This window comes from Rhineura floridana, chromosome 7 (assembly GCF_030035675.1).
Source record: "Rhineura floridana isolate rRhiFlo1 chromosome 7, rRhiFlo1.hap2, whole genome shotgun sequence".
In the NCBI taxonomy this organism is placed as follows: Eukaryota; Metazoa; Chordata; class Lepidosauria; order Squamata; family Rhineuridae; genus Rhineura; species Rhineura floridana.
The window spans coordinates 52478944-52506425 of NC_084486.1; the positions used below are offsets into that span (position 1 = coordinate 52478944).

At 40.8% G+C, this 27482-nt stretch overlaps 1 protein-coding gene across 6 annotated transcripts in view; it reads right to left on the reverse strand.

Moving 5' to 3' along the window:
• The window catches only part of INPP5A (inositol polyphosphate-5-phosphatase A), a 390659-nt gene that overhangs the window by 63316 nt on the left and 299861 nt on the right, over positions 1-27482 (reverse strand). For all 6 annotated transcript variants that reach the window (XM_061635624.1, XM_061635629.1, XM_061635628.1 and 3 more), the window contains 2 exons: positions 12866-12961; positions 9722-9796 (listed from right to left, as the gene is read on the reverse strand). In XM_061635624.1, coding sequence (XP_061491608.1) covers positions 9722-9796; positions 12866-12961 — 171 coding nt within the window. The remainder of the gene's footprint in view (positions 1-9721; positions 9797-12865; positions 12962-27482) is intronic.

The window sequence follows — 27482 nt, forward strand, 5'->3', positions numbered from 1 at the left end:
TCATATTAATTCTACTAGATCAAACTTTTACCAGATCCCTTGGAAAAGCAAAATACGTGCACTTTCTTTCTATCTCTGGGGAGGGGGAGAAACTGGGGGGGGGGGAGAACAGACCAGTGGGGTGACATCCATGGCACTTGCTTAAAAATCCAAATGTGCCCGTGAATCTAAAAAGGTTAATGAACCCTGATGTATAGGATTGCAGTCTTAGCCATTTTGCTAATGCTAACACTGTAGCCCTAATACACTAACTTGGAAATTGCTTCCGTATAAATGTGTTTAGAATGGGGGATCTTGGCTACATGAGAATGAAGTTTTGGAAAAGGATGGCACATCACTGGTTTTTGAGTGACTGCAGTACATGATTATCATGAGACCAAAAAAGATATAAGGATCAGTTCTTCGGAAAATGCAGCCCTGAACAGAAACTGTACAGTATTTCTGTGGGAAACGAATTTGCACAGATTTTAGGTTCTTCACAAGCATGGTAACCATTTCTACATCTCTTAAAAGAATTTGTCTTCTGGATTACGATGTAAAAAAAAAAAGAGATAACAGTGTATGGACAATGATAAAGTAGCCTGTTGATAATAAATATTTGTCAGGTGTTGTCACATCTGCACAAATTCCACTGTTGCTGAAGAGACACCACACTGATAAAAAGGCGGCTCTGAAGAAAATCAATGCCTCTTGAGCTAAAGCAGTTGCTATACACATAAGAAAACATCTCTATCCAACAGCCATATTGCTGTGAAAATTCCCAAGCCTTGCATCGGTATAGCTAAGGAAAATTTAATCTTCCCAAATACTCATCAGGGCACTCCATCCTGCAGACCTGACAGCCCCACTTATAATTAATTATACAATTTCGATGGGAATATCGACTAAACAAAGCTATAAATCATAGAAAAAGTCAATAGGCATGGACACATTCAATCATGTCCCGTCCAATGATTACTACTCTTAAAATACAATAATTATTTTCAGGAGCCAGCTTGAATTAAATTTCTGTCAGGCTGGTACAAGGCTGGTGGGTGATGAAGGATGCGATGGATTTTGGGGGTTGAATTTGGCCCAGGGACATTTATCCTTTTAGATAGGTAGTTTGTTTTTAGTGATCATGGCGCTGCGTGTTTAACTAGACCATGAAGATTAGATTATCTCCAATGGCTCATTATATCATTTATCTTTTTCTTCCATTCTTGATCTGGAAGATTTCTTGCTTCCCAGTGCGTGAATGAAATGGCAACGCATTTTGAAATATAATGTTCTAAAGTGGCCTGTCTGTATGTGTCTTTGCAAGCAAACACGTGAAGAGACATGCATGGGAAATTAACCCAACTGATATTTGAAATGCTGCTGACATGCCAAGAACTGCCACAAACAGATCATCTTCAGCATCTCTTTTTTTAAAAGGTACTGAAATATTGCACAAATATAATTATAATCTTTTGAGTTGTTTCAAAAATAAGCCAAAACACACATATGGTACATCACAAGGGGAACATTGCATTTTTGTTTATTTCTAGTGAGATAAACACTATATTAAAATTATGTTCAGAAATATAGCTTTTATATATTGCCCATGAATTCTCCATTCTTTCCATGCAGAGAGAATTATCTGTATAAGCCAAAGCCAATTCCTTTTTCTTTGCTCATACATTTAGCAAAGACTATAAATTCAAGTTCTATAGGACAATCATACTGCACTGTCCCAGGACTGTGCACTTATGAATGCCCTCACATATAATGGGAAAATTATGTCAGCAGGTTTCTCATCTCCAAATACAGCTGTTGACTTCTGGTATATAGTATGGTCCCCTTCTGTTAAGAGCTCTGTGGCAGGGGGTATTTTAGAAGCTAGTATGTTGCTTCAGCTCTCTGCCCGCCTGTTATCCTTTCATAACTTTCATGATACATAAACAGGTGTGCATATGCCTGAACACGTAAGGTAACAGGCCATAGCTGTAACACTTTGGAAGGAAAAAGTGAACTTTCTGCTAAAGTGCACTTAAAGAATGGCCATTTCCTCCAGGCTGAATGTTGGCAATGTCAGTAGATCCTGTACCTCAGGGTGGGGAACCAGATTACTGTTCCCATTTTATCTGACTATTGGCCAAACTGGGATGGGAGATGAAAACATGTGAAGGACTAATAGCCAGGGATGATGGGAGTTGTAGACTAAAAGTGGGTACGCACATCTATTTCAAAACATACACACATTTTGTACACTATTCTAGGGAGCTCAGTCCAATCACAGCTTCCTGCCCTATGTACACATGAGAGGAAGGATGCATGTAGCTACTACTCAATATCTAGAAAGAGTAGGGCTCACAGTCACCTGTCTGAAAGAACCACCTTCTGATGTGGAAGCTCTCCCTCTAATTGGTATGGGGATGCTTTCTAGTTACTCCAATGGTGAAGGAAATGAATTTTTCACCAGGTCAGGGACACTTTAACTGCATTGAAAACAAGTGCTGGGCTGAACCTGGGCACCAATAAAGCCCTACGTATAGCTCCTACATATGATAAAGAGTACAATAGTTATTCATGATTATTGAGTGAAACAGCCCTCATCCAATCAGTATAAGAACAAGATAGGAATAGCATATGTATTACTATGTGTAAAGGTAAAACAAAGATCCTACAGCATGATATTATAAAGAAACTGAAATCAACAAGGATAATAGCATTCTGATGTGATAACAGGTATCCTTGTCATCATATTGATAAAAATGGAAATAAATGAATATCTGAAGCAATACCTAATATTCTAAGAAATTAGTTTGTGCAGTACATCTCTTTATTAGTCATTTACTGCCCCAAACATCAATACTATTGAGGTTTGTGGCTTACAATAAGCGTTGCTAATTTACACCTGCTGAAGTTGGGGGCCATGAGAACAATACAGTTCTGCAAATGTGGAAAACCTTGTATAAGTATCACTGTTCTTTGATTCTCTTATGGTTTCTGATAACAATAGTTTTTTCATGCAGGAGCAATCTACGATTCTACTACATCAAAGTTTAATAGAAAAAAAATTGTTTCGTGCTTCCCCTCAACATGGTTTCAAACAAAGACTGAACTGACTATATTAAACATATATGAGGCCTGGTGATCAGTTATTTATTTATTTATTACATTTATACCCTGGCTTTCTTTTCATGATAGAAACCCAAGGTGGCTTACATGTGGTTCCTATTGATTGATTGATTGCATTTGTATACTGCCCCATAGCTGAAGCTCTCTGGGCAGTTTACAACAATTAAAAACAAATATACAAATTTAAAAACACATTTTTTAAAAAGCAATTTAAAAACACATGCTAAAATGCCTGGGAGAAGAGGAAAGTCTTGACCTGGCACCAAAAAGATAACAGTGTTGGCGCCAGATGCACCTCGTCAAAAACATCATTACGTAATTTGGGGGCCACCACTGAGAAGGCCCTCTCCCTTGTTGCCAGACTCCATGCTTCCCTCGCAGTAGGCACCTGGAGGAGGGCCTTTGATGTTGAGTGTAGTGTATGGTGGGTTCATGTCAGGAGAGGCGTTCCATCCGGTATTGTGGTCCAAAGGCGTCTAAGGTTTTATAGGTTAAAACCAGCACTTTGAATCGAGCTCGGAAACATACAGGCAGCCAAGGCAAGCGAGCCAGAATTGGTTTTATATGTTTGAACTGTCTGGTCCCTGTTAGCAATCTGGCTGCTGCATTTTGCACAAGCTGCAGTTTCCGAACCGTCTTCAAAGGCAGCCCCACGTAGAGCACATTGCAGTAATCTAACTTGGAGGTTACCAGAGCATGGACAACTGAAGCCAGGTTATCCCTGTCCAGATAGGGACGTAGCTGGGCCACTAACTGAAGTTAGTAGAAGGCAGTCCATGCCACCGAGGCTACCTGAGCCTCAAGTGACAGAGATGGTTCTAGGAGAACCCCCAAGCTACAAACCTGCTCCTTCAGGGGAGTGCAACCCCATCCAGGACAGGTTGGACATTCACCATCCAGTCAGAAGAACCACCCACTAGCAGCATCTCAGTCTTGTCTGGATTGAGACTTAGTTTATTAGCCCTCATCCAGTCCATTGTCACAGCCAGGCACTGGTTCAGCACATTGACAGCCTCACCTGAAGAAGATAAAAAGCAGAAATAGAGCTGCATGTCATCAGCATACTGATGGCAATGCAAAGCTCTGGATGACCCAACAGTTTCATGTAGATGTTGAACAGCATGGGGGACAGAACTGACCCCTGTGGAACCCCATACTGGAGAGTCCAGGGTGCCGAGCAATGTTCCCCAAGCATCACCTTCTGCAGCCAACCCGCCAAGTAGAAACGGAGCCACCACCATGCACTCCCTCCAACTCCCAACTCAGCCAGTCTTCCCAGAAGGATACCATGGTCGATGGTGTTGAAAGCCGCTGTGAAATCAAGGAGAATCAACACAGTCACACTCCCCCTGTCTCTCTCCTGACAGAGGTTATCATATGGGGCGACCAAGGCTGTTTCCGTGCCAAAACCAGGCCTGAATCCCGACTGAACTGGATCCAGATAATCGGTCTCATCTAAGAGTGTCTGGAGCTGGCCTGCCACCCCTCGTACAAGGACCTTGCCCAGGAATGGAACATTTGCTACCGACCTATAGTTATTAAGATTTTCTGGGTCCAGGGGGGGTCTCTTCAGGAGTGGTCTCACTACTGCCTCTTTCAGTCAGCCAGGGACCACCCCCTCTTGCAGAAAGGCATTAATCACTTCCCTGGCCCAGCTGGCTGTTCCATCCCTACTAGCTTTTTTAGCCAAGAAGGGCAAGGTTCCAGCACAGAAGTGGTTGCACGAACCTGTCCAAGCACCTTGTCAACGTCCTCAAGTTGTACCAACTGAAACTCATCAAAAAAATCGGGACAAGGCTGTGCTCTAGATACCCCACTTGATTCACCTGCTATAACGCTGGAGTCTGTCCTGGTGGATGCTAAAGATTTTATCCTGGAAGTGCCTAGCAAGTTCATTACAGTGGGCTTCAGATGGTTCTACCATGTCCTTGGGGCCAACGTGTAATAGCCTCCAGACAATTCTGAAGAGCACTGCTGTGTGGCAGATTGATGACTTGATAGAGGCAGCAAAATATTGTTTTTTTGCTGCCCTCACTGCCCCTAAATACAGCTCACCATAGGCACTTCCAGTGTGTAATTGCATCCACCAGAAGTTTGTCTCCATCTGCCCTCAAGCCGTCTCCTATATTGTTTCATCGCTCTCAGCTCTGGGGTATACCATGGAGCCGTACGAGCTCTATACAGGAGAGGACGCTCAGGAACAATTATGTCAACTGCCCGGGTCATTTCTGTATTCCATAGTTCAACCAAGGTTTCGACAGGAGTGCCAGCCCTATCAGCCGGAAAACTCCCCAGAGCCCTTTGGAAACCATCCGGATCCATTCGTCTCTGGGGGTGGACCAACTTAATAGGTCCCTCACCCTTGCAGAGGGGAAAGGCCGCTGTTATTCTAAACTTTAGCAAGCAGTGATCTGTCCATGACAGAAGGACTGATGTAAGGCCCCCCACATTCAGATCACCATCTCCATGTCCAGTTGCAAAAACCAAGTCTAGAGTATGCCTTGCTACCTGTGTTGGGCCAATGGCATATTGGGACAGTCCCATGGCTGTCATGGAAATCATGAAATCCTGAGCCGCCCCAGATAAGGCGGCCTTGGCATGGATGTTGACATCCCCTAGAACCAACAGTCAGGGAGATCACAACAGTACACCTGAGACCACCTCTGTCAGCTCAGCTAGGGAGTCTGTTGGGCAGCAGGGTGGGTGGTACACCAACAGAATCCCCAGTCTGTCGCGCTGACCCAACACAAGGTGCAAACACTCCAGACCAGTAATCACATGGACAGGGTGCTTGCAGAGGGAGATGGAGCACCTATAGACCACAGCAACCCCCCCTCCCCAACCCTCAGGTCTACGCTGATGCTGAACAAGGTACCCTGAAGGACATAACTTGGAGAGACTGACTCTTCCCTGCTCACCCACCTAGATCTTGGTTATACATGTCAGATCGGCTGCCTCATCCATAATTAAATCATGAATGAGGGAGATCTTATTTTGCACCGATCTGGTGTTTAGGAGCAGCATCCAGAGGTCTGTGAGCTGGCTGATAGGGCAACCAACAAGCCTGCAGGTGTGGGGAGGACCAGAACAAGGCATAGTCATTAAGTGCCTGGGCCACGTTCCCCTTACTTGGCAAGTCCTCCCCACAACGCCATATCTCCCTCTACCCATCACTACACTAATTGGGGCCCCCTCAAGTCTCCCCACTTGGCTCTGAGTCCTCTCTCCCAGGCACATGACTCAAGACCTGCAAAAAGCTAGGCAATCTGCAAAGCAGGAGCCACCTCAGCCAGCCAGCTTATGTATCCCCTCTAGGGAAGGGACAGGTGGATGATATCAACAACGGCTGGCTGAGTAGCTGGGGGCCTGGTCCTGCAAGGTGTGACACCTGCAGAGTAGAAGTCCAACAGGGAGAGGGCGGTGATGGTGGTAGCCGAGCAGTAGCAGTAGCAGCAACCAGGCAGGCAGGCAGGCAGGCAGGCAGACAGCAGCAGCAAACGGCTCTCCTTCTTCCCTGGGTGATGGTGGTCCCCTTCCTCCTACAGGTACTGGGTCTCTCATCTGGGCACTGACCAGACCTGACCATGCTTAGCTTCAGCAGGGTGGTGGCCTCATGTGCCTTCAGACCATAGCCTGGGATCAACATCATGTGTGTTTGTGTTAAATATCTTTACTCGTTTGTTGTATTATGAACTTTTCATTTTAAAAATGGGGGCAAATGACACCCTGCAGCCCCAAGCTGGTGCGGATTGTGGAATGGAGCTCCACCCTCCCAGGCAACATCCCCCAATCAGCCAGCGCAGGCTTAAATAGGCCCGGCTGGCACCAGCTCCTGCATCACAGCATCAGTGCACTAGCGCACATGCCTGCCACTACCCAATATGACGGTTAGGGGTAGATGCCCCCGCCACAATCTTACGGTTATGGGAGGTGTGTGCATGCAGTGTGGTGACATGCTGACATGGCGACACAGAAGATGGGTTGACTGGGACTATTTAAGCCCATGCCAACTGCATGGGGAAGGGGTGTTGGGGAGCACTGTGACCCTGTGTCTGAGGGCCTACTGACCAGGTTGTCTTTATATAGAAAAAATTGAATAGTAATTTAGCCTTTTCATGCAAACTTGAGACTGGAATGTTTGGTCTAGGCAGGACCAGGCAGAAAAGAACGAAATGTGAAATGTGTGTTCTTTTCAGTAAAAAGCTAGACACTAAAAGGTCAACCATACTTCAAAGAATGCAATAATGATACTTTGTTCCCTTCTGAAGGTGAAGAAAAGACCAGCATCTCTTGTGTTCAATGAAATAGCACTGTAAAATGGTATATGGAAAAATACATAGCCCTACCACTGTTTATGTTTAGAATATCAAGTCTTGGAAGTTGGGTGCAGTGACTTGGGGTAGGGGGTAGGAGGGCAGGCCCTCACTGGCACTGCAGCTGAGAATAAAGGAGAGTCAGTTTTAAAAGGCTGAATGTGAACAGTTCATCATTTGGGTAATCATTTTGTGAGCATCTCACGGTATATAGAAAAATCACACATTTAATATTATGAAAGGCCACAGTGAGCCTTGAGTTAGGTGCTGCCTCTCCTATCTACTTCTCTGGCTCAAATGCCATTTTAGATTATCCACAGTTTAGCAATATGTTAACAATTAACCACAGTTTAGGATTCAGACAATGATTTGTTGAAATAAGCCAGCTTCATAAACAATGGTTTAAAACTGGCTTGTTTCAACAAACCATAGTAAAGATTAACTACAGTTTGTTGGGTTTGGACTGTGTTTAATCTAAAATGGAGGCAAAAGCTTCCATAGTCTTCCTCGTGGCCGTGCCAGAGAAAAGAGTGCCAAAGTACTGAGGCTGTTCCTCAGAATGCTAAACTATGGCTTAGCAATATGTTCAAACTGGCTCAAAGAATTAGTCTATACCAAGAACTCTAAGTATCTGTACTCAGCAGGAGCAGCTGGGATAATGGGGTGGTGCCACAGAGCTGGCTTCCCAGCACTGGCAAGGCTACCCTTTACCTAGACAATGGGTGGGCAAGACAGAGTGGGGGCAAGTTTGGGGCTGCATGGACACACCAGCAGGAGTGCTGGATTCGCTCTGTGTCACCACCCCATCACACTGGCTGCTCCTGGTACAGCTACCTACATACAAAATACATGGGCCTTTTCTCAAATCTAAAGATAAAGAGTGTGTAAAATTCAGCAACTGCCATTTTGAAATACTCAGTGGTGACTTTAAAAAGATCAGATATTTTAAGGGACAAGTCCAGAGATTTAGAGGCACAAATACCTCTTGTCATGTTTGAAGGATATGTACTTTGTGTTTTGATGCCAGTAACTGAATTTAAGAAGTAAGAAAAACATCCTGAGTCACCGATAATTCACTAATAAATGTCTTCAAAGCTCAAGTGAATTGGAAAAACCAGCCAGTGGGGAACTCAGGAAGGAGTGCTGTGTTTTTGCTCATTTAATTTTGATTATGTAAACTGTTCAGCTTGTTTGTATTTGAACTTTTGTTTGAATTGCATTTTAAGTTGTTGTGAGCCCATTTTATAGAGATGTACAAATAATAAATGAAATAAAATAAAATAAAATAAACCCATGCCAGTGAAATTAAAGGTGAGCAGTGAAGTGGCCAGGTTTGCTGATTATATTAAATGTTTCAGGGTTGTTAAAACAAAAGGGGATTGTGAAGAGCTCCAAAAGGATATCTCCAAACTGAGTGAATGGGCGGTAAAATGGCAGATGTAATTCAATGTAAACAAGTGTAAAGTTATGCATATTGGAGCAAAAAAAGTTAATTTCCATTCTAGGGAACATTAGGACAGGTATTGAAAATAAAACTGACAATATCATAATGCCATTATATAAATCTATGGTGCAGCTGCATTTGGAATATGGTTGCCTCATCTCAAAAAGGATACAGCAGAGTTGGAAAAGGTTCAGAAAAGTGCAACCAAAGTTATCAAGGGGATGGAGCAACTCTCCTATGAGGAAAGGCTGCAGTATTTGGGCCTTTTTAGTTTTAAAAAAAGGCAAGTAGGAGGTGACATGATAGAAGTGCATAAAATTATGCATGGCATGAAGAAAGTGGACACAAAAGTTTTTTTCTCTCTCTCATAAAACTAGAACTCATGGACATCCAATGAAGTTGAATGATTGAAGATTTAGGACAGGCAAAAGAAAAGTATTTCTTCACACAGTGCATAGACAAACCATTGAATTTGCTCCCACAAGAGGCAGTGATGATCACCAACCTGGATGGCTTTAAAAGATTAGATAAATTCATGGAGAGTAAGGCTATCAATGTCTACTAGCCATGATGGCTATGCTCTGCCTCCATAGTTGGAGGCAGTTTGCTTTCAAATACAGTTGCTGGAAACTGCAGGACGGGAGCAGCACTCAGGTCCTGCTTGAGGGCTTCCCATGGGCAACTGGTTGGCCACTGTAAGAACAGGATGTTGGATCAGGCCAATGGCACATGTAGTCCAACAGGCTCTTCTTATGTTCATAGACAAGACACTAGCATTTTCAAATCATATTCCATGGAGCATCAAGTGTTCAAAAGCAGAGCATTGCATTTATAAAATGTAATTGTACAGCTGGAAACTCACCGCAGTGCCATTGTTATCTCTAAAAACATCTTGATTAAAATAGTCAAAGAGTTTCTTTTCTAACTGTAGCATAACCTGGAAAAAAGGAATACGAAAAAGAGCTTGAAAAACATTTTAAACAGTGATAGTTCTACAGAGTCATTACAAGTGTATTCTTCCAAATAGTATTTCTAAATCTGTTTTCTTCTCTATTAAATCAACAGCAACAAAGGGTATGAAGCCTTAAGAACAAAGTTATCTTAATAGTGGGCTCAACATCATTTTAGGATGCATAGTGCAGCTTTGCATATTATGCTTCCCCTAAATATGAGCATCTTGTGTATAGGGAAAAGAGCAAAAAAGCAAATTATATGGATGTTTGCATTAAACCTGCTAGTCAGAAAGTGGATAGTTGTTTGTAAGTATGATGTGGGAAGCCGACATACTTGGGGAACCCCTAGAAGAGTACATATATTTCCATACATGTACGTAATACTTGCACTGGGAGAAATGACTGTGGAAAACAGTTCTTAGATGGGTGTCATTTATTTATGGCATGTTCTATAGCGGCCATCTACCAAGTCCTTTGGGTGGTTTACAAACATAAAAAATCAATAATCTACAAATACAATTTAAAATGTCAAAACAGTAGGTTGGATCAGCATGTGCTTCAGGCTGGCAGAAACCTCTTTGATCTAGTGGGAACTTCTGTTACTGGAACACTGAATGAGCCAATTTCCCCATCTCCCTGTTCCCCCCTTCCCCTGACCCCACCTCCAGTTCCCATACAATTATGATAGTTTCCCCAATCCTCTGGAGCAGATAGGCATGGTGCATGGGGAGCTGAAGGCAGGTATGCAAATCTGCAAAGAAATGGCATCCCTCCCCATTCCACTGACAGAAGCCTCCACTAGACTGAAGACCTTCCATCAGTATGGGGGGGGGCACCACTGGATACTACTACAAATCACACGACTACACCAGAAAATCAATAAGGTTAACTTAAATGCCAGTGAAAGGAGCATAAATCAATATTTTAAAAAAACCAGCAAGGGGAAAAAATTAGTACTAAGAATCTAAACTACCCCAATATAACAAGAACAGTATTACAACATTTATATCCCACCTTTCCTCTAGGGAGATGAAGGTGGTGTTCCAATTTTTCCTCACAACAGCCCTATAAGGTAGATTACTCTGAGAGTCAGTGACTAGCCCATGGCATCCAGTAAGCTTCATGGCTGAGTGGGGATTTGAATCCTGAAATTCTAGCATGCAACTCTAACTACTACATCACACTAACTCTCATAGATATATATGTTTAGAAGGCCTTCATCTGGTGCTGGAAGGACCATAACATAGACACCAGGTGAGCCTCTCTCAGGAGGACATTCCATAAATAGGGCACCATCACTGAAAAGGCCCTTTTTGTAGTAACTACCTGCCTCACACCTGCGTCAATTTCATTCCCGTTGCACCTATTACAAGAAACAACCTGGAAATCTCAGGCATAAGTTCTATGCTTGGGTTGAACTCTTCTCCTTGACATCAGGTTTTCTATGTGGAGATGTTTTACATGGAGGAGCATTTCAGTATGTGAATCTTCACCTGGAGTTTGAAGGTGGTACAGCTCTCATGCAGGATTGCCACCTCAGTGAAGATTAGGCCTTGGAGGTGAAAGTGAATGGGTAGGCCTTTATGGGCAATATCTAATAGAAAAGGGATCCAGGTGAAAAGAGAGACAGCACCTGAGGAGTCTTGTCTAAAGTGTATGAGAAATAATTTATCTGGTCCTCCTTAGGAGGATTCTGAGCCCATTTGGAAGAAATTTAATGATCATGTCGATTTCTGCACTACAAGTTCATTCTCACATATGTTTATTGTCAACACCTCTTCTGTACACATCCCACCCTGGTTGACTCTCTAGCTCAGAAGCCCTAGTTGAACTCTTTCTTCTGCTTCTTAGATTTGCTTGCTTTCCAGCCTCTTCCCTGCTTACTCTCACCTCCCTGCAAACATCTTCAGGGAAAGGAAAGGAGAAATGTGCTGTGAGCTTCAGTCTAGCTCTGTGGCCTTTGCCTCCATCCTTAAGATCTATGTATAAATCAGAAACAATCCTCAGCCACTGCAAATTAGCCAATGGGCACTGCTACTAATTAAATTTAATTATGGGTATATAATTTCTTGGGGTTTATATAGCCCCCTTCCAGCCCAGCTACACAGAGATCTGTCAGAAAATAAGCCCATCATTGCAAAAGAATTCCTTACACTTAAATTAGTGTGGCAATGCTCCTTGTGAAAAACGAAATTCCAGTTTACTTGCCCAAGCCAAAGGCCAGTCCACTACCTCCACATTTCAAAGAGTTGGCAGGTGAGAAAGGCCCACCTCACAATCTCATATCAGTGGGGATATATACATCAGGCCCCTTTCCTCCCACATCTCCGAGCCTAGAGGCATCTCTTTTGCAAACTCCTTGCTCATACAGGGCGGTGCGCTGGCCTCTACAGGTTGCTTCTGATGCTTCTTGCAGAATGCTTTTAAACCATCCAGGAAGGGATGAAGAAATCAGGAAGCAGTGTGGAAACAAGACAGAGAGATGGGCTCCATGCTCGCTAAATTCTGCACATGAGTTGTATCCAGCACTGTGTAAGCACTTCTCCTCCCTCTCCTCTCCCTATGCACCCCCAAAATCTGCTCCAGAGGGTCCCTCAACCCTTTGTGTTGCAGAAAATTTCCATGTGAGGTTCTACACTGTGGAATCCTGACTTCTTGGGTTTTAGGAGACTTCAATGCACACCTTAGCCGCTCAACTCACCAATCTGTGAAGTCTTTATCACTAATTTCAGTGCTGGCCATTCTACAAGCTCAAAGGGATTGCTATGGGGAACTGTGCAGGCTTCTTGAGGGATTATTTGTGTGGATTCAACAGATACCAATCTTCGAGGCTGAGAACCCAAGATTATTAAAGGAAGTCCAGTCACTGAATGTGGATCTTCTCTTGCTTAGAGTTCATAATTATACAAACATTTTTGTAACTGTATATTTTGGATTAAATGGACTCTTAGTATTATTCTGCAGAAGTCAACAAGTGCTTTGTTTGGAATCAAGAAAGTTATCAGTTATATTTGTGTTCTCTCCCGTGACAATGATTGCATTTTGTTACCTACCTTTCGGTCATTATCAGATTCACGGAATATAAGCTTCACTACTTCATTAGTGTCAGCAGCCCGGACAGTCTGCATTGTAGACTTTGCACAAAGTGTCTGTCAGAGGAAAGCATATACATAGAGATAAAAAGAAAGAAAATTTTGTGTGTTAAAAATATTTTTTAAAAGACAGACGCAGAAAAATTCCACCTCTTCTGTAAAATGCTAGCTGGTCAAAATTATAAACTAAAAAAGTTACGGAGTGGCAGCCAATATTCGTCACACTCATAGTCATACATGACTAATTACATGACTAATATTGGCTATTATCCAAAGAGTCCAGATTTCAACTCAATCATAAAAATAAGGAATAGCCTTATTTAGTCCTCCTTTGTTCCCACACAAAATCGAACAACAGTTGGAAAATTCAAGAACATATTTATAGATAGCGTTAACATAGTTTTTGCTTACAATTCCACCAATCTACTTTTATTGTATTCCTTCAAGTTAAAGTTAGGAAAACTCTGTAATCTTCTATACTAGCATAATTATTTCCTAGCTATAGGAGAAATTTCCCCAATCCTTTGTTTTGATTTCGAAACAGCCTTCAGGAAGTAAAGTCAGATCTATAGTACAAAGGCTGTTTGCACTTTCGAGATAAAGTCCAAACTAGGAAGTAGGACATTCCTCCTAAATCAGGATGCATGTATTTCAGAAAAGAACACTATTCCTGCATCTCCCCATCAAGAAAAAAGCATGAATTCCTGCTTTGGATGTTACGTTGAGATTGCAGAAAGAGAATGCGAGAGTCACTTTTGCCTCCTTTGCCCATTGCTTCCAGCATTTGGATGTCATTTGGCTTTTGAGTTGGAGTTAGCGGAGAACTTTAAAAGTTTGACTTGGCGATGTTCATTGTTCTCATAACAAATGCATTGTGTATTTTCTTTTCTAATAATCCTAACAGCAACATGGCAACTTGTCTTATACCAGGTCCAACTACTTGCCTATCTAGATCAGTACTGCCTACTCCAATTGGTAGTGGCTCTCTAGGATCTCAAGCTGAAGTCCTTCCTTTCATCTGCTACCTGATCCTTTCATCTGGAGATGGTAGAGACTGCACCTGGAACCTCAGGCATGTAAAGCATAGATTTTATCACTGAGCATAGCTTTCCCCAAAGTAATGCAGTATTTGCTTATTAGTTGGGAACTGTGACAGAGCAATACCAAGTGCCTAGCCTTACTGATGTCTTTGGAATCCAAGACAGAGAAAGAAACAGAAATGATATGTTCCAAGTTTCAGATTTGCCTATTTGACTCTTTTATTACAACCAACTCCATGAACAGGGGACACACAGGGAACCTGTATTCTTCCCAAATGGAAATAAACTTTAAAAACAAACAAACAATTTCAGGTTTCCAATTTTTGGTGTGGTAGAAAAATACGTTTTCTTTTTTCTTGGTTGTATGAATTTGAAAGTTAATCTTTTTTTTTGGCTTCACATAGGAACAACAAAACAATCTGCTAAAAGTTCTATTCCCTTTTATATTTTGATTTTTACCACCTAGAAATGATTGTGCTCTTACACTAGAATAACCAATATGAATTTAAACAGACTATATTTTAAAATAGTCATTTCTCAGTGTCCAGTCAATTTTAACACAGATCAGCTATTTGAAAACAGGCATTTTTTTCTTCAAAGGCTTCATAGTTAGGATCATGTTACTGAAAACATAGGCAGAAGTGGGAAAGGCGGGCACACCAAGCCATTGGAGGCAGCCATTGCTTTTTAGTTTCTTCCATTTAACCCAGAGCTAATCACTTTTTCCACACATCCTCACAATTTGCCTCGGATCCCATTTTGTCTCTTTTGACAAGTAATTAACATTTTGCCATCTGTGTCTGTATGCAGTTACCAGTAAGGTAATCACTGGCAAGCCATTCCCAAAGAGCGCTCTCTTCTGATACCGACCATTGACATTCAAAGCACAAATTAGCTAATCAGGTCAAGCCCCCAAAAATAGCTCTTTGGACTCATGTGTCACAAATCAGTCTGGTTGCCTTTAAACAGCACACCAGATTAGAACAAGCACCCGAACAAACCAAAGCGGAAAACCCGCCACTCTCTAAAGCTGGTTTTCTAAAGCCCTAACAAATCGCTCCATCTTTCACTCATTTAAACCTTCCAAACGAGGGTCAATATGGTCCCCGAGCATCCAAATGCTAATGCGCTTAAGTGCGTTTAAGCAGCTTTCCGGAGTGAATGGGCCGAAGAAGGGCTCAAAAAGACAAGGCAGAGTTACTGTCACTGTCAAAAAGTCATTGTAGCTACCCCCAGAGTGATTGCAATTCAAGAAATTCATAATTTCTGTCTCTTAAAGGCATCTGCTTGGGAAGATTGCCTCCCTCCCCCATGAACTGCTTTATATCTCACAGTTTCAGGCCTGCTCAATAATAATAATAATAATAATAATAATAATAATAATAATAATAATAATAATAAATCTGACAGACTCTTGAATACCAATGCAAGAAAAAGCTCATGTTGCTTTCAGAAAGTTACCTTATTCACCAGCAAAAAGTGATTAGGCAAAGGTTCATTTCATATACAATCTGGAGCATTCCTTCTCCCTACTCCACCTCCTTTCACTTTCTACAAAGTCGTAGTCACCCAAGCAGAAAACTTTCAGAAATGTGCTCTTTTTTTTTCCAGGCAAGCCTGCTTGCTTATGAAGGGATTTTTTTGTTGCTGTTTAAAAAAAGGGGGGGGATTAAAATGCTACAAAAACACTGTGCTCTTTTCAGTTTACTACAGTCTCTTGAAAGCTACTTTTTTGGGGGAAAAGTGAGACAAAGAAATCAGACTAATATACTGGGGCTTTCTTGTTTAATTGGAGACAATTGCTTTCCCCTATAGAAAATTGCCATTTTTGCCTTCGGGGGTAGGGGTGAGGAATAAAGAGTTGATGCTTGAGCTTTGCATAGCATGGGAAAAATTAGGAAAGGTGTCATAGGATGAAAAAGTACAATTCTGATAGAAAAACCTGAATTGCTATAGAACACAGCTATAAACAGTTTGGCTGTAATACCCCATGTTTTCTTGGTCAGGAATGTGAATTCAAATTGTTCTGATGCTGAAAAGTTTAGAATTATATTTTGTGATCCTAAACATACTGAGCACAGTTCCAGTTTAAAGTCAACTACAAAATCTCCAATTAATTTTAGTGTCTGGGCCTGTTGAAACACTCCTGCAGGTCTGGGTTGTAGGGCCAGGGATATCCCGTGTTCCAATATTAACATCATTTTTGTGAATTAGGCAATGAGTGGGGAAAAGGAGATGAGGGGAAGAGGTGCACAAGCTGGAGATCTCATTTCAAAGTGCATGGACGTTTCTGGAGGTGGTGCAGTAGTGTCTGAAATGGTCTGCTGTGTTTCCACTACTTGGTACTAAATTCCATTTAGATTTCTGGGACATTTCCACAAAATGGCCTGGTGTGCATATTACTTTAAACCACAGTTCAGCTTAACTATGGTTTAACGGCAAACACACAACATGATGGTGAATGGAGTAAAAATGGAGATATCCTCACTCCTCTCCCATTCCTGCTGTGCTGCTGGGCGCACAGCTATGGTCTGGCTTTGTGCTATGTAGGAACCCAGCCTGTGGTTTGTTTTACCCACACAAAATACAAGCAGTAAGCCAAGAGCAAACCTTGGTTATAGCTTGTGGTTTGTTTGGAAAGAGACAAACCAAGAGCCTGGGCTTGGACATAATGCTTAGCCAAACCATGGCTTAAGCTCCTAGCAGTGAAGAAGCAGCAAAAAAGCAAAGGAGGTGAACCATCTCATCGTGATTGGTATTGCATTGTACTAAGTAATTGCATTGTACTAAGATAAGTAAGAGAGCAAGTAACAATGAAATTCTTCATATCAAAGGGCCTGATTCTGGCTTTTAAAAAATTACTCCTTTTAACTGTGAGCTCAGGTGGTATGTGCCAGCATGACTGGGGCCACTGACAAACAAGAGAGAGAGTTATCAGCATGCTCCAGAAACCCTTTAGGTAAGCAGATACAAAAACACATTTTAAGAAAAAATAAACAAAGGGTGCAATTTCCTCCCCACCACCACCAAACAACCAATGAGGGCTGAGCATGCTCAGTAGGCACACAATGCTAAGTGTCAATGGGAAAATAAAAATGGAAAACTGGGGATGGTGGGGGAATTGTTATTAATATTATTATTTTAATTGTTGCCTATTATACACCATTTCTAGGTGACTTACATGCAAACATTTTAAACAAACCACCACCAGTAATTAAAAATACAACAGCAATATCCCCCAAGAAAAAATAGATTCTTCTGGAATGTTTTATTTTTAAGGTGTGAACATCTGCAAAAACCTATATAAACTGTAAGAGTTAAGTTCCATCAAGTACAAGTACCAGCAAATCTTCTGCATGTCTTCTCAGAAGTAAGACCTAATGCATGTCTTCTCAGAAGTAAGACCTAATGAATTCAATGAGCTTTACCCCCAGGTAAGTGTGTAAAGGAATTTGCCTTATTTTGTAGGGCAGGAGGTGTAGAAATTATTTTCCAATACAGTATATGGTTTTGGTTTACTAGGATGTGTGAACTGGACCACTCCATAATTCAACACAGGGAGACAACAGAGGAAGGTGAGAGAAGCGGAGGCCAAGGTGGGCTAAAATATGCACTATTTCACTTAGTTGCACTATGCTAGAGAGTTCTGGCAAAGAGAATAATAGTCAAATATTGCTTAAACTCTTTATGCTGGCACTAAATAAAAATAGTTTTCGACCAAGCCATTTGATTTTGTTTCTCTAAAAATATTTATATACCTACTATAGATATACATATTGGTATTTTCACTTTATGGATGATATCCAACTAAGTCATATTCAGAGTAGACCTATTAAAATCAATGGATGATATTCCATGAACTTGTGCTATCACTGCAAGGACATCTGGCTACACAATGGAACTTCACCTCCCTCCTGCACCCTGTCCCCTGATTGGGGTTTCCTCTAATCTCCCAGAGCATATTTAGGAGGACACAGATTGTATGCGGGGAGAGGACAGGAGAATGTTCCATTATGCAAGTGGAAATCATTGGGCCAACGGAAAGAGTACACTGGACAACACCCAATAGACTTAAATTATTTAACGCTATTTATTTCAGTGGGTCTACTCTGAATATTACTTAGCTGGTTAACATCCAATGGGCAACTACCAATGATGTCCATACACTTGCACAATGAAAATCTACTTGGGAGTTCTAGTTTCTCTTCTCCCCCCCCATCTATTGTGTGCCCTCAACATTTACTCTGGAAATCCCCCAACCCTCTGAACCAAATTTGGGGGGCACGAGAGGGGAAGGAAGGAGAAGTCCTACAGCATGAGTGGATGCCCGCTTGTGCCATATTATTTATCTCCATGTTACTGTGTTTATACTTTAAAGTTTAATGGTAGTTTCCATACTTACAGCACCACCATCCTGGATATTCTGTTGCACCAAACTAGCATTTTTTTTTGCTACTAGCTTATACATGCTTTTCATACTTGCATTTATGATATTTAATTTTACTTATAAGAAATAAAACTGGAAAGGAAACAAAAAGTTATATTTTAATTGTCTGAACTATAGATGGGTTCAAGAGCACCAGAAGATTTACTAGGTGTTAATATTCCAATATGACTTACTACTATGACTATTAGGAGCAACTAGGTATACTTGAAGTTTAGATAACCTGTTTTAAGATGGGCAAAACCCACAAATAATAAAAGGACATCAGTTATTTGAACATATTAAATGTGCATTCCCCCCTTGTTCTCTTTCTCTATCTTTGTTCACTGAGTCGTCAGATTTGTTTTTTGAATTGACACTCCCCTAGTTCTTCTGCTCTATTACTTAGTCTGTGTGGTAGTTCATGTATTGTAAATCAAACAACCAATGAAAGTGTATTTGCTTTTCTAACCAATGGACTGTGAGAAACTCAGAATTAGGCAAGATGTGTTTGCTTCTCTCTGCCTCGTCAGTGGGAACTTAAGATATTCCAACTAGGAAACTTACAGTGCTTTCTGATACTTTTGTACAATAGCATGCTCAACTCAAAGCTGTAATTGTAAAATAACTACAGGCCATTCTGCAGGGTACCTTGATATAGATCTAGTCAATGGCCTGATCTGCACCTAATGCTAAATTATGATTTAATATTATGTGGACACACAAAAAGTGGATAAGAGAAAAATTAACTCATTTGAAATGTGGTGATGGAGGAGAGCTTTGCCCATGGAACGCGAAAAAGACAAATAATTAGGTGTTAGAACAAATTAAACCAGTACTATCACTAGAAGATAAAATGATGAAATGACTTCTGTGATTGTCATGAGGCCTTGTTTTGGTAGGTTCCAGGCAGTAGAGCGTTAACTGACAGCAGCTAGAGTGGGTTGTTGGTAGTGTGAGGAGTTGGTTGGTGAAAATAGCTGAGGGAAGGACTGAGGCCTATATATCATTACCCAGGGTGTCATTAATGGTGGCCTGCTGAAGATCAGAAGGGAGCCAGTGACTGAGAGAGTCTGAGGGGTTGCCCTGAAGTAAGATCTTGCCAGAGGGAATGATACAAGTGGGAATATAACACTGGCTAAACTGTCCCACAGGTAGAAAAAAAGTGGATGTCATTCAATATAACAAGTGGTTGGAGGGAGGTGCCCAGAATGACAAAACAAAAGTCACAATTTTATTCCGTTTTTATAAATAAAAAATGTATAAAAGGCCCAACGCGTTTCGGCTAATCACATATAGCCTTCATCAGGGGCTGAAAGAAATAGATATACATTGAAATTACTTAACATTCTATTCAAAATTGTAACTTACAGTTTCAGTTTTTTGGAAAAGGAGGGTGGGGTGGGAGAACAAACATTTTTCTATTACTATGTTGTTATTACTCACATGCTTGTTTAAATTCTTCCTTCAAAGTGATGATGTTATTGATATTATTCAAAAGATTACAAATTGTCAGTAACATGTTTGTCAGGCTGAATCTGGTAAGCGTGTTTGTTGAGAGCTGCCGTGAAAAATATATTTCAAGGTATATCTGTTTCTTTCAGCTCCTGATGAAGGCTACATGTGAATAGCCGAAACGCGTTGGGCCTTTTATACATTTTTTATTTATAAAAACGGAATAAAATTGTGACTTTTTATCATTTTGTTTTGTCAAACTGTCCCACAGCCAGGAGTGCAACCAGAGGAGCTTTGGGGGCACAGGGGCAGACTGGCCCTGATAGCTGAACTGGGTTTTGGAAATAATTGGCTGGGGTGGAGGTTTAAGGAAATTGGCCTGTGGGGAGAGCCATTCAGAGGCTGAAGAGAGCAACGGTGTCTCTGGAAACATTAGAGCCTGTCAGCAAGCACCTATAAAGTACCAAAATAAGCAACCCTATTCCCTTCTGTAAATAATATCCCTTTAAAAAACCTACAACATAGTTCAAGATTTATACTGACTCTCAGTGGTGGTGTCATCTCACGCCTAACACCTTCCATACACGCTAATAGGAAGGTTTAAAGAACTATTCTGTGTGAACTGGGGGCAGCAAAGGGGTTACAGAAGCCTGTTTTATTTGAAGTGAGGCTAAGAAACCAGGGGAATCCCTGATACTTACCAATGCATATTCAAGTCAGAACTCATTGCATTTTTTCCCTCCCACATCTCAAAGCCTGGATTCCTCCCCTTTGCAACCCATTTGACAAACATCCAAATCAATGAAATGAATGCCAGTTCAGAAACCCTTGTTGCTCATTTTCCCATGCTTCAGGTGGATTCCCATCTTTTGAAAGATTGTGAAGGGCTGCATGTATATTCGGTCCTCTCCCTCTCTGTCTATTTAAAAGCAAAATCAATTAAAAACATTTAAAAAAACTACTAGAGGGAAGGAGAGGTGCTTAGAGACACTATCCATTTCCAGCCAATGACTGTTGGGCAGAGAAAGCCTTCTGCTATAATGCCCAGGGAGCTGGATCCAGGATAGAGGATTATATATAGAAACAAAAATGCTCATTAACAGAGGGCTCAACACTAAAATTCTGGATGTCCATATGCAGCCTCAGTGCTCCTTTTGTAGGCCAAGAATAAAAGGTGGGAGATACGCATTCTGCTCATAACCACAGCTGGCTGAAGAGTCTTTGCAGACAGTTAGGAAAGGAGGGTTTTTTTCATACTGAAGCTCTCAAATTTAATAGGTTTTGCAATTATCCTACGTAGCTTTTCCCTCCTAGAGTTGCCCATTTATCCCCAACATTATGCTAGTGTTTAGTAGGATCTACCAGTTATGTACAAAAAGCAAGGGACAATTGTACAGGACAGGAGCACAGGGTTCAGTAACAAGTAACTTTTCATAGCTTAATAGAGACAATGTACCTTTATTAATGAACAAAGGAAACAGGAAAATGCACACACGCAAAATACTGGTGCTGCTAGCTGGAAACAGACTAAAACAGCTTTAGGGAAATCACCTCATGCAGAGTGTTACTGCACCATATTTTAACAGTAACAGCTAGTGAAGTGCTATTAATTCTTTTATAGCTCCAAGAGCTGTTAAATGCATTTGTCATTTGATCAGATGCCAAGAAGCCACAAATCTCAGGGCAGCCCCAACACTACGTGGTGACAGAAGTATTCTGTTATGCTGTAGGAGCGCATTTGCGTGCTCCTCTGTTCGAAGTCATACATGCTGTTTTAACTCATCTGCTTCCCCATTCTCTCCAGGCCAGGAGGACAAATTGCCCACAGTAGCTTCCTTTCAGAAGCAGTGCAGCGCGCAAAGAATCGTGACTGAGCAGAAACACAAGGAACAGGCACATAAAAATTCATCACTTTGGCCTCTTGACCTCTTACCACTGGGTTTGGCACACTACGTCTCAAAAAGTAGCACCAGGGGAGAACTAAGCAGACTGGCTGAGTAAAATTACTGACAAAAATATATCGTGGACACAGGAAAAGCCCACCAGATGCTTCATTGTCTTTGCAGAGAAGTGGTGCTGAAAAAAAAAAGGAGGGTGATCTACCACATGGCATATTGGGTGGAATAAGTAGTGTCATTGTTTCAGAAGCAGCTCTGTCACTTTACTGACTGCAGTACAAAGAGGTGTAAAGCAAGATTTAATCCTGACTTTTTAGCTAGCAGATTAAAACCAATCGTGCCAGATGTCCACAAGACTGTTTAACATACAGAAAGCTTTCCCCGCCACTTTGTAAGGAGCAAAGGATCTAACGCAATCTTCTTTATTTCACTTACTTTCACTGAAGAAGAAAGGATGCTGTAATGGCTTTTAAGATGTGCTTTAATTTTTCTTCTTCAAAACACTGGGCCATCAAAAAACAAATGGTAAAATTTAAGCAAATGTAGTTAATCAATAATGTATATTCCAAAATTAAGGCAGGCTGCATGCCAAAAGAGAATTAGGGGAAACTGGTGTTTAACAGCCTACAACCTCCTCTTCCCCAATTGAGGACAGGTCTCTACTGCAAGAACATGGGTAATGTACACATGGCTGAGAACCCTAGGCATTCACGTTTTCCAGATATGATCATGTAGGTGTTTGGAAAGACACATTCTACACTTTTGAAGAATTTGATTCATCGTAATGTGTAGTGTTGCCCTAAGAAAGAAAGAAAACATTTTTTTTTTGCAATTAATTTTTATTCCAATTTTCAAAACCAAAACAATACAAAAAGAAAACAACACAAATCAATAACTAGTACAATACAAAAAGAGAAATATATATATATAAAAAAGAAAGAATATTGACTTCCGATTTGTCATAGTTCAGCTATAAATCTATAATATATATCAAACCTATCTCTTAATAGATTATAAAATCACCTTCCTCCAGCGGTTATCTTAGTTGGTTTCAAATCTCATTAACATCATATCATTTTAATCTTCCACAAAAAGTCAAAGAGAAGTTTCCAATCCTTGAGATATATATCAATCAATTTTTTTTACTAAATAAACATATCAATTAATCCAACTCATCAAATCTACTAAGTCCAGTAATTTTAAATCGCTCTTCTGTCATTATCCATATTGGGTCCATCTTCCATCTTCCATCTTTACGCACCCAAAAATCTTGCTGTCATAGTCATATAATAAAAGTCTGATAGGAATTTCCTCCATCACAGATATTTTCTTGCCATCAAATCCAAACGTATCACTGAAGTATTGTTGCAAAGCCGCATCTCTGCTCCTCTTTTCCACATGATACACTAGCACATCTCTTGAAGATTTTTCCATTGACACAAAACAGGGATTAATTCTGTTAACTTTTTCCATTTCAAGTTCCATCAAATCCTTCCAGTCCAGGAATTTTTTTGAACCGATAATATCTTTATCTCCAATCTCTTCAATTCCTTCAGGGACAGCGCTGAATTCCAAACTGTAATATTTGTCTCCAGGATCCATCACAGCCAGGAAATCCAAATCTTTTTTCATGTCCATAATTAAGCCAATCTCCATAGTTTGAACCTTGCCTTTAATTTCTCTTTCATCCTTTTTTTGTTTTCCAGATCTATCTTTATTCTCCTTTCTCATAGAATCCTGAGTTTCTTTCAGCTCCTGTCTCATTTCGTGAAATTCAATTCTCCACGCTTGTCTATTATTTCTCAGTTCTTGTTTTATTGAGTTAATCCCATTCATTATTTTCTGAAACATGTCTAGAGATAAAGTCCCTTCTTGTACATCCATGATCTTCTTAATTGTCATTCTTAAAGCCAAAGGAACAAAACTCCTTCAATTTTCAATGTCCCAAACAAAGAGCAGCTTATTTCTTTAACCAGTTACTAAGGAGTTAATCTTTCCAACCAACTAACGTCACACGCTAGACAGCCCTTATCTCTTATCTGCCCGGAAGTGTAAGAACGGCTTTAGTTCACAGCGTCCAAATAACTAGTAGCAGAGAGAATGAGCAGATTCGTCAAAAAACAAAGTAGATCAGGAAAAATAGTCCCAGCCATATATTACACAAAAGTCTTATAAATCAAAAAGATTTCTTATCTCTTCCAATCAGAAATCTCTTGTCCGTTGTAATCTTTAAAATGCTATTTTCCATGTCAGCTTTTTGCAATAAAAAAAAGATAAGCTATTTATATTTTCTTCCCCCTTAGTTCCGTGAATAAAAAAAGGAAAGTCTTACCTCACCTAGGTTATCTCAATTGCTGTTACTTTGACAAATCTCTTTAGCTGTATAGATAAGAAAATGATGAATGTACACAGGAGGATGTTTGCCTGTTAATCCGTAAAAAAAAAACGGGTCACTTATCCAGCTGAGCTAGCATAAAAATCCTCGCTCTGTCTGAGTTGCTGGAAGACAGACAATTCTGACGAATTCCAGACTCCAACAATCAAAACAAAGCTGTGTGGGAAATCTCACGTAGAAAGAAAGAAAACATTTGTGTATGTGTGTGTATGCCTGTGTGTCTACCAAACGGAGTGGCGACAAACACAATGGTATTTGAAACCCCTTTATAAAATCATGCAACAAAATAATCATAACGGCATTCAGAACCTGAATCTGTTTGCAAGTGTTAACTGAAACAAACCTACTTTGTGCTAAACAGACATCTCTCTTATGACAATATTATGAGACTTGCTGAAGGAACTGACACATTCTTAGGATAGGGTTTCCAATGGCTGTGACAACACAATGTGACAAGCAAAACTCAGCTGCAGTATGGGCTAGTCCATTGGTGCAAGTTTATGACAGTGGGGTTATTTGGATTTGTTGAAACTGCTGACAGCTACACACTGCTCTGTGGCATAACAATGATAATGTAACAGTGACAGGGTTAAACTCCCTCCCCAAAATCAAATTCCTTGGTATGAGCATCAGGGTTTTTAAGGACCCAGTCTGAAAAATATATAGATAATTCACAAGGCTGACACCTGCAATTGCCACTTGACCTCAGAAGACAGCAACAGATCTTAATCTTAATCTGGGCAAGCAACAAACTGGCAAACTGTGCAACAACTGCTCCTGCCCACTGCTCCATCATTGCTTCCCTTGAAGTTGTGCTGTGCCCATTTCCCTTCCTCTATTTTTCCTCTAATCCTAACCAGAAGCAGCAGCAGCAGATGCATCGACAGTATCAGTGATGGAGGAATGGAAGTGATGGCAGCAAAGGGGAAAAAACTCAGGGCACGGTGAGATTACTGTCTGATTTACAGCTTGGCTTGGCTTGGGGTGGCCATCCAGTGTGAGGACTACAGGGCCTGAAATGCATCTCTGTATAACAAAACAGAGTCTGAAGAACACAGCAGTGGCTGATGTAAACAGGAACATAGGAAACTGCCTTCAGTCCGGACAGACCCAGACCCGATTTGACCCACACCGGATCCAGATTCTGATCTGGGAAACACAAATCCTATTGACTTGCATTGGGAAACTAAAATGGCCACAACTTTCTTTTTTATTCAGGTAGGGCCAAGATATTTGCACACGTTTTATTTATTTATTTATTTATTTATTTATTTATTTATTTATAGAATTGATTAGTTGCCCATCTGGCTGGCTGTCCAGCCACTCTGGGCGACGTACAACATAGGCATATAATACCTAGACACTGAAAATCTAAAAACAATGAAGATAAAATCTAGCCCACCCCAAAAGCCTGCCTGAAGAGCCAGGTCTTCAAGGCCCGGCGGAAACTCATCATAGAAGTATTAGCCCCTACAGAGGGGATTAATCCTGCCAAGCTGCAGGTAGGTAACTCTAGGGTTTTCATGCTAGCAATATTTAAAGTTTAAAACATTTTAAAATTAAAGTGGCCATAATTATTTTTGTTTTTTTTCACATGGGGACATGAAATTTGGAGACATGGTAGCCCCTCAAGGGAGGCTTAACTATGCCAAATGGCAGACCAGAAGCTCTAGTGGTTTTTATATTAGCCACCTTCAAAGTTTTCAATGTTTTTAATATTAAAATGGCCATAACTTTTATGTGTTTTCACGCAGGGGCATGATATTTGGAGACACTGTAGCCCTCAAGAGGGGTTTAATGCTGCCAAATTGCAGACAAGTAGCTCCAGGGTTTTTTCTGCTAGCCACCTTTAAAGATTTTGTTTTCAAAATAGTTTTTTTTTTAAAAAAGGACTGTACTGCACTGATGTATGTAATATTGTACTGCATGTGTGCTGCTTGTACATTGTATACAACACACTCATAAGACTTACACATGCATACATGACAAAATACTAATAAAGAAATACACAGAAAATAGAACACAGCCATAAATAAATATTACCTATGTCAAAATGGGGGGTGGGGGTGGGATACTAAGACACACACAACCAATTTTTTTAAAAAAAAATAAGGATGGGACTGGGATTGTTTGGGAAAGGATGGAAAACAGGAAAAAGACTGGATAGAGTACTGTGAAGGAAACAAAATACAAGCTGAACAAATGTTTCCAAACTCTTTCTACGAGACAAGACTTCATTTTAAGATTTTACTATCCCTCCCCCAAAGCACTGTGACTGGAGATCGTTGGGTGGGGTATGACTTTAGCCCTGCAGCTTTCAAGTAGTATAGTTCAGTTCCCTCCTCCCCCTCCCCCTCCCCCTCTCTGGTGTTCTCCTTATATGGTGGGATAATTAGTAATTGCAACAGTTTGGGGACTCTGGCTTTCTGAGAGACTGTTTTGTGCTACAGATTGGCACATATAGCTACAAACCAATTTCGGTCGACCTGGGCCACTCTGTAGTGATTTGTAGCTGCCTCAACACGATCTGGATAGGGCACAAATCAGCCTGTTTCAGTTCGAGATTCAGGATTCGGCTGAATCTGGTGCCCAGTCCTAGCCTCAAATATAATCTAGTTCAACCCATACTGATGCAGAAAATTCACTGCTATAGCATCACTGATAGGTATTCACTTTAAAATCACTAACGAAAGAACGTCCACAACCTTCTGAGGCAGACTGTTCTACTGTTGGGGAGTTTGGACCATCAGGAAGTTCATCCTAAAGTTTAGTAAAATATCCCCTCTTCTTGTCATTTGAATCCATTGGTTCAGGTCCTACTCTCTGAAGCAACAGAAAACTGGGCTAAGGTCAAGGTTTTGGTGTTCAAATCCCTACGCAGCTTGGGACTAGGATACCTGATTGTCTTACCCCTTATATACCCAGTTTATCACTGTGCTCTGCAGGTGAGGGCCTCCTGCAGGTACCATCTTATCAGGAGGTCTGTCCCGCACAACACAGGAAATTGATCTTCAGTGGTGTGGCACCGACACTTTGGAATTCTATCCCCTTAAATATTAGACAGGCACCATCTCTGTTATCTTTTCAGTGCTTACTGAAGACCTTCCTCTTTCAACAAGCCTTTTATGTAGAAACCTTATCCCAGTCTGCATCTCTGTTGGAATTACTTTTTAAGATGTTTTAAACCTTTTTTTAAATGTTGTTTTAAAGTTTCATTTTAATGTTTTAAAACATTATTTTAATATGTTTTTAAATACATGCTTAATATATTTTAAAGTCTTTTGTTTTTAAGGTACTTTAGAGTGTTTTTAGTGTTTTTGTTTGCCATCCTAGGCTCCTCCTAGGAGGAAGAATGGGATACAAATGT